The 10,368-nt window shown below is 23.5% G+C and overlaps 1 protein-coding gene across 2 annotated transcripts; it reads left to right on the top strand.

The window, feature by feature from the left end:
* The first annotated feature begins 320 nt into the window (after positions 1-320).
* LOC132918111 (elongation factor 1-beta) lies at positions 321-8,679 on the top strand. 2 transcript variants are annotated; one of them, XM_060979210.1, is made up of 11 exons: positions 321-475; positions 1,468-1,565; positions 3,144-3,230; positions 3,806-3,869; positions 3,956-4,029; positions 4,910-4,943; positions 5,012-5,175; positions 5,795-5,864; positions 6,615-6,740; positions 7,835-7,950; positions 8,571-8,679. In XM_060979210.1, the coding sequence occupies exons 2-11, from the start codon at positions 1,473-1,475 to the stop codon at positions 8,607-8,609; spliced, it is 867 nt and encodes a 288-aa protein (XP_060835193.1). In that variant the 5' UTR covers positions 321-475; positions 1,468-1,472; the 3' UTR covers positions 8,610-8,679. The 2 variants fall into 2 exon arrangements, with proteins under 2 accessions (XP_060835193.1, XP_060835194.1); XM_060979211.1 differs by lacking the exon at positions 3,144-3,230 and having other exon boundaries at positions 322-475.
* Positions 8,680-10,368: the final 1,689 nt, after the last annotated feature.

Raw genomic sequence — 10,368 nt, 5'->3', positions numbered from 1 at the left:
TTTTGATATCCCAAATCAGAATAATTTTCTGAGTATTTTGATACATAAAAATCGAATTTAGGGCGAGTAGTTTATGAGTTGTAAGTATTTAAAGTATAGTAGCTCGGGCCGCGGAGTAGAGTGGTACGGGGTTACCCCGCAAAATGTTTGTCCACTACCTACTCAACTTGTCTAAACTTCAAAATATCTATGCTGTGATTTTACATTAAAAATTAAAATTACATTTGAATTATAGAGTAATATGATATATATATTCTATGATATGATCTATGAATATACGTTATCTTGATATACTGAACTTAGAAACAGTTTTTATTCTAATTTTTGATAAGAAAATCATTTCAGTTATTGACGTTCCTAGATTCATTCTTTTACTTTTTTACAAGTTTCAAAAACGTGTCGTCTTAAGCTTTTTAGACTTAAAAGAAATTTTTTTGTAGTTTCTTCATCTCAGTTTTCAAATCAACTCTTAAAAGTAAGTATAACATTTAATAAATAAATGAAATAAGACGGCGGCGTGCGCATCTAGAGGAGTGAACCCCTGGTGTCTGCCGTCTGGTCATCTACCGACATAAAGTAAATTGAGGCCTTAAGAGTTGTAAAGTCCTGGGTCAGAGACCCGTATTATAATTATTATTAGGTACACAAAAAAAAAAACCAAAAATTTTCTAAATTATGTGATTACAAGGACGTTATACCCTGTGTATCTAACTTAACCCGTACCCATACTGTGTATTGTGTGTTGACTCTATCTAGATAATTACTAGCTTCAAAATTATGTAATAAAAATCTTAAGTGAGGCTTTTAATAATGTTCATATAATTAAATTTGGTAATAGGTTAAATTCATTCTAACAAAAAATACAGTGTAAAAGAGATTCTTCTGAAAATACAATTTGCTTTATTATGCAATATTGAGCATAAATATGTGGATGAAATCTTGTTAATAATACAATTTTTCTTGTTAAGTTGATACATACATAATGTAGCTTATAACATGCATTTGCGAGTACAGATTATTAATAATAAGGTTGGTCAAAACCAATTAAAATCATTATTTTTACAATTTAAAAATAAAAAATGGCATCTAATATTTATTGGTTTAGATTTTGTAATAAATAATAATTGAATAATTTAGGTAATAGCCATCTATAATTGAAAGTATATACTTTCATATGATGTTAAGATTATTTTATTTAATTTTAATTGTATAAAAACAAATTTAACTAATATTTATCTCTTCATTTATAAAAATGTATTAGTTACTTATGTTAGGAGGGGTCTAAATAAAAAAGGGATCTTAAAAATCTGTAGGTGCCAACTACAGTTTAGGACTATGCGTGCCTTTGATGGGGAAAGATAAATTCTTGTAGAAATAAACTTTTTCACTTGATAAAATAGTAAATACCCAAGTATTTGTTTTCATTACATTAGGTTATATTTCTTATAAACCTAATTTTTTTTCTAGATAAAATGGCGTTGGAGATTTTAGCTCAAGAAAAAGTGTGGCTCGATAAATCAAAATATGCTGATGCAGAACGTGTGTTTTATGAAAAACAGTCAAAGGTAAATGATATTTTTTAATATTCTGATCAATATAATACATCTATTGATATATTATAATCGTCTATAATATTCAATCGCCTAAAATTAATTAATTTTTTGTTTAATTTTATTAATATTGGGTTATTGCTTTTAAATATTTTTTGTCATTAATATTTTACTGGTGTATTTGGTTACAGTTATTACAATTGTCTATACTGGAGGATACTACATAAAAAAAGCTTGATTATATTTTTTTAAATCATACTATTAACCTAATTTATGTTGAGTTGGCTGCTTTAAAATATGTATTAAGTCTTGTAACTAATTCTGTTATTACAATTAACTTTTAGAATAAGGTGGAAAAAAACTTAATTGTGGTGCTAAATTATATGGTATAACAATATTAGTAAGTGCATGCTTTAAAATTGTCGAGTGTATCAATGAGAGCACAAATACATAGCAGGGCACTGGGCACTTACCACTTGGCCACGCTGCAAAGCCTAGAATACATTTTTTTTTTTTGCTTTCATTTATTAAATTACATTTCTAACAACAATTTGAGTCAGTTAATTATAATTTTCTCTTGCTGTATTCTTCATAACTTATCTAACTTATTCTGTGTTTATTGAGTCAATATTACCCTTATAATCCTAATTTCAAAACTAGTTATTTTATCATCAGTAGTAAATTAAGACAAATAATGATTTAAATATTTGGGTTTTAAACGCGGTTCAACTAATAACTCCAGGAAATTAAATATTATATAAATTATTTCAATTATTTATGGTTATAACCTGGTTATGACCAGTTTTCATTGACTGAAGTCAAGCTACATTTGCATCCGTAGGAGTCAACCATTTGTATGACTACCATAACTAAATGGTGTAGTTTACCCATTCTTAGACATGAATTAACTGCTGAGTTGTCTTAACTTGACTAAAGTATTATTTGCAATGTAACTAAAATTTGTAATCTTGTTTTTTTACATGGACAAAATGTCCTAAAACCGGGTTTCACTTATAAATTATAAGTACTAATAAAATATTAATTTATTAGGTCCCTAGTACCCTCTTATTTATCTGAATGCTTGATCATATACACAAGTTTTAAAAAAAAATAATCTTAATTAATACTTAATAGTTACTTTATTATTTTTTAAGAACTAATCACTAACATTATAATAATATTCCTGATAAAAAATAAAATCTTCAAGTATTAAGTGTATAATAATATTATGTTAAGTTGTATCGAGTTTGTCTAGTTGAAATAGTTAAAATAAATAAAGTTTCTATTAGCATTGTAGAAAGTAAAGTTGTTCTGTTATTTGGTTTTGAGATTGTAAATATTTGTAGATTAACTAATACATTCTAAATTTAAAATAATTTTTATAACGCTTAAATTAAAGTATATTATTAAATTAATTTTACATATATATATATATATATAAATACATTTTCAGTTAGAAGAATAGGAATAGTGATCATATTTATAATTAAAACTTAAATATATGTAGAAAAATATTAGTACCTACTACTTTATAATAATTTATGCTAATTTAATTATTTTATATGTAGTAGAATATTGGTTTTATTTTAATAGAATACCGGTTGTGAGGTCCCTGGCAAGAAAGTGCTGTTAGCTGAGATTGAAAAGGCTCGTCAAATTTTGCACGAGAAAGTTCTAAATGTAAGACAAACTCGTTAAAAATATATAAATTATTCATACATATGGCTAAACTAACATTTCAGAATAATATCATATCATTGTACATAAGATTTTAATTTAGCATTTGAGAGAGATTTTGTTTCTGAATATTTTTAAATATCACAAAAATGTTTAATAACATAATATTTGATTCTTAAAAATATACTTTGTACAAATATTTGTTCTATTTGGGGTTAAAACTTCATCTGTGAAGTGCATAATGATATGTAGTTATAAAATATAATATATAACATCAATAAAGTGAGATGTGCAATTAACTTGACTTATAGTAATTTCAAAGAACCATACATTTATTTATATTCTTATTAAAATAGTTGTAGTTCTAGTTATATATTATATTTTTTACTAAATAAAAATAATGTTTGATATTTTGCTAGGGATTTGATAGTTTAAAATATTAAAAATATTTTTGTTAAAAGTATATTCAGACAAATACCGTTGAATAAAATCTCTCACAATTTTTATGGCTTTTCAATTAAATTGTTAAAAAAGTAATAATTCTGGATTTATGTATAAATTACTTTTTATTTATTTAGATTGGTGAATATGAATCATCTGTCATTTGTTCAAGGGATACAGAAAGTTCCAATGCAATTAATGGTAATTAATCAAAATTTTAGTTTTAGATTTAAATATTTATTTTTAATTAAAATTATTAATATTAATGATTTTGAACTATATTACAGCCATTGCTGATTTGAAAAATGCTTTTCAAAAGTTGGAAGTTCGTGTTAGTGTATTGGAAGGAAAATCTCCAACTGTAAGTATTTCTTAAATTAGATATAATTAAAACTAATTAAATTTGAAATAAAAATTATGAAAGAATTAACTGTAATTCCCTAATTCTATAAAACAAGCTTATGACAAGATAAAATAAAATAATTAAGTATTTCCAGTGTATCTTTGTTATATTCTTTTAAATTTGACTTAAAAGGACACTACTTTCACTTGTGTGTTTCCTGTCTTTTTAATATACAGCATAGCAAATTTGTGTTTAGTAGAATCCAATTGCGTTTTGTTATCTTTAATATAGAAGTAAATTGACCTATTATCAAAGTTAAACGTAAGAACATAATCTATGCTTAAGTATTATTATTTTTTTAATATTTTAATTTTTAAGCTTGAAATAAGTATTTTTACCTAATCAGAATTAAAAATATAATTAAATGTAATCAAGTTTTTGAGGAACAATGAAATATTTTGTAATATAACTCAAAAAGTGTTTAAAAATATTCTTTTAATTCTCAGTTTTTTAAGTTCTATAGAATTATAATCATGATAAATATTGTCTTACATAATTTAATATGTTCATAACCACAGCATATTTTGAAAATTCTTTAAAAAAAACCACAGCATAAAAAAATATATACCTACAATAAACAATACTAATATCGTTATCTAGTTGTCAAATGATTTTAAACCCAAGTATATGATATGAAATAATTGAAATCTAGAAGTATTTAAAATAATATAATATTTATTTAAATAATTCCATATATAAATGAAAAGACTAAGTCAATTATACTTTACATGGATTTAAGTAAAGAAAACCCCATGTCAAGTATAGTTGATATTTGGTTGTGAACATGTCTATATTATTATTTTATATTCATACTGATCATACAAAATTTTTGTTTCAGAGTTCTTCAAGTAATTCAAGTTCATTGAATCAAGGTATTTAAATAATATTATTTAGTTTTACGAGTTGTATATTATAGATATAATTTTGTTTTTGTATTTAGATATTGAACAATTGCAAAGTCTTATGGCACAGTTAGAAGCTCGTGTTACATCATTAGAAACTAAAAAGACAGCACAATCTTCTTCTAAACCAGAAAAAAAGGAAACACCAAAAAAAAATGATGAAGAAGATGATGATGTTGATTTGTTTGGATCAGATTCTGAAGTAAATATTTAACATTAATTAGTTAAAATTATTTTAAATATTGTTTTTTATATATTCATATTTAGGTAGCTTCTCATTTAAGCGAGAAAAAAAACTTATGGTTTTCATTACATGATGTAGAATAATATTGTCTAGAATGTATTGTTAGGTCAGATTTTAATTATAGTTTCATATTAAATTAATAACTAAATTTTAAAATTTCTATGTATTCAATTAAAAGTTGTATAATAGTCTACATTTTCAAGAATACAACTTTATTTACAATGTATGTGAAAATTACTTTAGAAATACCATAAATTGTATTTATAAAAATAAAATTGAGCACCCTGATTATAATATTCCAATTTTAAAAATTAAAATCGGTATTATATTTTGAGAACAAATTATTATCCCAGAAAACTCCCCAACATCTATTTAATAGAGTACACTTAATTTAATATTTAGAGATGACTGTCGTGTTCATTCTAAAGATAAGAGTTGGAAAAAAAAAGATGGAGTTATATATTATTTATATTCTGAGTTAGATTGATATTTTTATAAAATCTAAATTTTTGATTTTAGTGTATTTCTATTTTGTGTGATGGATATAGTATAATTATTATATTAATATAATTTTTAGGAAGAATCTGAAGAGGCAGCCAAACTTAAAGCCCAGAGGGTAGCTGAATATTCAGCTCGAAAATCTAAAAGTAAGCATTTATATATACAGAGTGATTACGTTATTGTACAACACTCATTTTAAAATCCAGTTAAAAAAACAATAATTTTAATTTCATATACTGAAGCAGAATATTTTTTTAGAGTATTAAAATACAAAAAACCAATATTTGGACAAGTAGTTTATGAGTTTAAAGTGTTCAAAGTTAAGGTTAGCAGAGTGGAGAGGTATGAGGATACTCAACAAAATGATGTCCAAGGGTGGCCAACATGAATGATTTCACAGGCCACATGGTCTAAATATTATGATACCAAGAGCCAAAATTTATAATAATAATATATTATATTATAATTATAATAAGTAAATTTTAATTTTATAAATAAGAAGCAAGCCATATCTGACGATAACGAGAATCTTATGTGGCTTACAAGCTGCAAGTTGGCCATCCCTTTGATAGTCTATTACTTCGTTTACCTAAACTTAAAATATTTATAGCTTAAATTGCTCTTCTGAATTTTAATTTTTATGTATTGAAATTCTCTGAAAAATATTATACTTCAGAATATAAAATAAAAAAATGTATATTGTCATTCAAAAATGTAAAAATCTTAAAATGTATATTTTTATAAGGAATGTTCGTTTATTTCAATTGGAAATTAAGTCATGTTTTTTTTTTAAAAAAAAACATTAATAGATGATGAAATAATAAGTGTTTGATAAATGAACTGCTTAGTATATTATTAATCAATATTAAATTTCTAATATATTTTAAAATTTTTAGAACCCACTCTTGTTGCAAAATCAAACATCATATTAGATGTTAAACCATGGGACGATGAAACTGATATGAAGGAGTTAGAAAAGGCAGTGCGCCAAGTTGCTACTGACGGTTTACTTTGGGGAGCATGTAAGTTAAATATATACATTTTTATCAATCATAATTTCTAAAAATTCTCTTATCTCCAGAAATTATCAATTCTTATTTTTAAATCACCTTAAGCAGTCTTACAAATTATGTGTTTTAAAAAAAATATTAAGTATTTTATTATTCTGAATTTCATTATGTTAATATTAAATCAAAATATGATAAATTATTTTTTTACTTTTTTTACTACCAGTATGTCAAATGGTATTTACATACAGTTATTTTTATGTTCTTATTGTTAAAATACAAAATTTTATTTTTTAATTTAATTAATTAATTGTTAAAAAAGAATTCATACTACTACCGTGATATCAATTAATTTTTAAAACCACTAAAACTATTTTATGAGTATTTTGTGTCTTAAAAAATTAATACAAAATATATACCACCTTTGTGGTGTAAAAGTCTTATTATAAATCATCATGATTATTTTATTACTTGCCTATGATCTCAAATAAATTATAATATTATCCATAAATTTAAATTTAAAAAAAGAAAGCCTCAATTATTAGGAACTATTGTTTAACTTGGCTTACATTGTAATAAGACAATAAGTTGTTAAAATATTATATTTGGCAATAGTTATCATATATAGAAAAACGTTATTGTTTTAGATAAGAGTTTAGTATAAACTATGAAGTATGTTTCTTAATATTTTCTTCAATTAGAGGGATAAATTTCCAGTTTTCAAAGGTTCAGTTTAAAAGTTTGATTCTACCAAAAAATTTATTGATAGCAACACATTAGTAAATATTTTTTATTTAATTTAGTTAATAATTAATCATATTAGAATATTTTATTTGAGGATAGAACTTTTATTTATTCATCATATGGCTAAGAAAGTACTTAAACACTTGTTATAGAGTTTGTGTATTTGTTAGTAAATGTTAATATACTTTCTTATGTTATGTAAATTATGATAAATATATGTATAAAATAAATACAATAAAAATTCATAAAACAATGTAACTACTTATTAAGTAGTTGCAGTAGGTACTTACTAAATTATTAAAATAGTGTGTTTGTTATCTCAAACTTTAAAAATGTGTTTCACGTAATTAAATTTATTATTTTAGCTAAGTTGGTTCCATTAGCTTATGGAATACATAAACTTCAAATTAGCTGTGTTGTTGAAGATGAAAAAGTATCAATTGATTGGTTACAAGAAACATTACAAGAAATTGAAGATTTTGTACGTATTATACTTATCATACAATATTAGTGATGTTATAAACCAAAATTAACTCGTGTTTGATTTGTTTCTAAAATCAACCTTATGAAATATAAATTTGACTCAGTTTGTTTTCAAGAATGATAATCAATTATCTATTTTACTATTATTGTTATCTTATTAATTAACATGTTGAGTGTTTCTTATTTTTCGACACACATGACTAATTGTCAACATCGGGTGGCTCCACTAATAAAACTAACTAATTAAATATCATGTAGAAAAATGAAAACATTGCTTTGAAAACTAATTGAATTATAAAGCTGTGAAGATGTCTATAAAATATGTTGTGTTAATAGATGTTCATGGAAACAATGTCACAGTTGTCAACTACCTGTCAATCAAGGAATTTGGCATCTTAAATAAAAGTTTTAATTTTTAAACTCTGGTTAAATATACAATTTTAATAGCTGAGTTTAGTTTGGGTTCAAATAAAACATTTAAAGTTTAAATTAAAAAAGTTCTGATTAGATTTTGTTCAAACATTAGGGTTTATAACATCACTAGTTTAGTTATACTCAAGTTATAGTGTTACAGTATCTTGTTTTATTATTTCTACTACATTTTTTTATTTTTTTTAGATTCAAAGTGTTGACATAGCAGCTTTCAACAAAATTTAAGATTGGAAATTATTTTGATTTATTCAAAACACTTAAGATAAAATAATAAAAAATTGTGAAACATAAATAACCATTATTTGTATTTTTTTCAAACCATTTGATTTAAATATGAAATCTGATTTTGATATTTATGTATAATGTTGTTAAGTTAATATTAACACTTAATAAATATGAAACAATTTATCTAATACATTAGTCAAATTAAATTTTAAAAACTATTCAATTACTTTCTATTAAGAAACAACTTTATAATAATTATGTAACAAACATAAATAAATAATAAATATTATACAAGTAAACTATAATCATTAATTGCCAAAAAATATTGGTTGAAATAGTGCACTATTATATCGGCATAATTTAAACAGATGAAAAAAATGTATTTTGGTATTTTTGTATAAAATTAATGAAGTAAGAAAATAGTTACAATGCAGCTAAATATGAATCGGTTCAAAACATTAAAAACTGAATTGTGATGAGTTAAAATTTAATATAATATATACCAATGGCCATTATAAATATTTTTTCTGGTTAATTAAATTTTTTTTTTTATTACTATTTTTAATACTTTAAATGGTATTATAGTAGTAAATCTTAAGAATTATTTAAATACTTATCAATAATAATTTCCAACACATTTTCATTACTTGGAAAAAAATAAATTGGAATTATGTAACCTTATTAGTACAACACCCCACCCAACTGGCAATTATAAACAACAAAAAATGGTACATATATTCTGATTATTTTGAAAAAAAAGTTTATTTAAATGCTGTTGATTCAAAATCACTAGTCATTCTTAATGCTGTTTTTATTGTATATTTAAGTACTTAATTTATCAAATACAACATTCTAAATGTGTAAGCAACAGGGACATCAATACATAATATCTGCACCTATTTGTAAAATATTAATATAATAAATTATAATCTAATAATAATATATATTAAATAAAATACAAATTTCAAAGAACTAATAATATACAGTATGTAAATTAATTAGAAAGTCAGTAGCTGAAATTCAAAATATAACGCAGATATTGTAGTTTAATTTTTTAATGTAATATAATATGACTAATAGCCACAAAAAAAAATTTAAAAAAGAATAAGTACATATATTTTGAAGTATACTTGTACCGTTATAAATTAACAAATGCATGCTTATTTATTATTACTTTTTAAGTTCATCTAGTACCAAGTACTCATCTATTATACTGATAAAACTGCACTAGTCTACAACACCTGCCATATATTTCGAATTACAGCTACTGACTTTCCAATTAATTTATATATGTATACACAACACGTTGCGTTATAAATACATTTTATATTTCAAATTTTTAATCCAACTTGTAAGCGATTTACTTGATACCATGCCAACCAAAAAATCAAGAGGCTGTAAAATTGTTGAAAGTAAATTCAACTCTATTACAATTTACAGATAAAGACGTATTTTCAATTTTTTTTCTCGGGGACAGGGGTTTAGGAAACAAAATTACACACGTGTAATGTTTGGCAGGTTTTTTCTTCAGATTGAATATTTAAACTGCCTCTTCTATAAAATCAATTTGGTCATTTTAGGTATATTTTATGAATAACTACATTTTTATTTACATTAGACATCTTTTCTCTTTCGTTAAAAAATATTAAATAATTATTAATTACATAATTGGTCCAATATAGCTTTCGGTTTTGATATTTGTTGTACTATAATTTCGATTTGTAATTTTGTTTTATACAGCAGGTAGGTCTAACCTAAC

This window comes from Rhopalosiphum padi, chromosome 1 (genome assembly GCF_020882245.1).
Source record: "Rhopalosiphum padi isolate XX-2018 chromosome 1, ASM2088224v1, whole genome shotgun sequence".
In the NCBI taxonomy this organism is placed as follows: Eukaryota; Metazoa; Arthropoda; class Insecta; order Hemiptera; family Aphididae; genus Rhopalosiphum; species Rhopalosiphum padi.
This window is presented reverse-complemented; position numbering and strand designations above follow the sequence as displayed.

Bases quoted from the DNA above. Each gene is read 5' to 3' on its own strand.
- LOC132918111 (XM_060979210.1), top strand. From the start codon at position 1,473: ATGGCGTTGGAGATTTTAGCTCAAGAAAAAGTGTGGCTCGATAAATCA. The intron at 3,870-3,955 runs GTAATTAATCAA...ACTATATTACAG, and splicing joins AAGTTCCAATGCAATTAATG to CCATTGCTGATTTGAAAAAT. The intron at 4,030-4,909 runs GTAAGTATTTCT...TTTTTGTTTCAG, and splicing joins TGGAAGGAAAATCTCCAACT to AGTTCTTCAAGTAATTCAAG.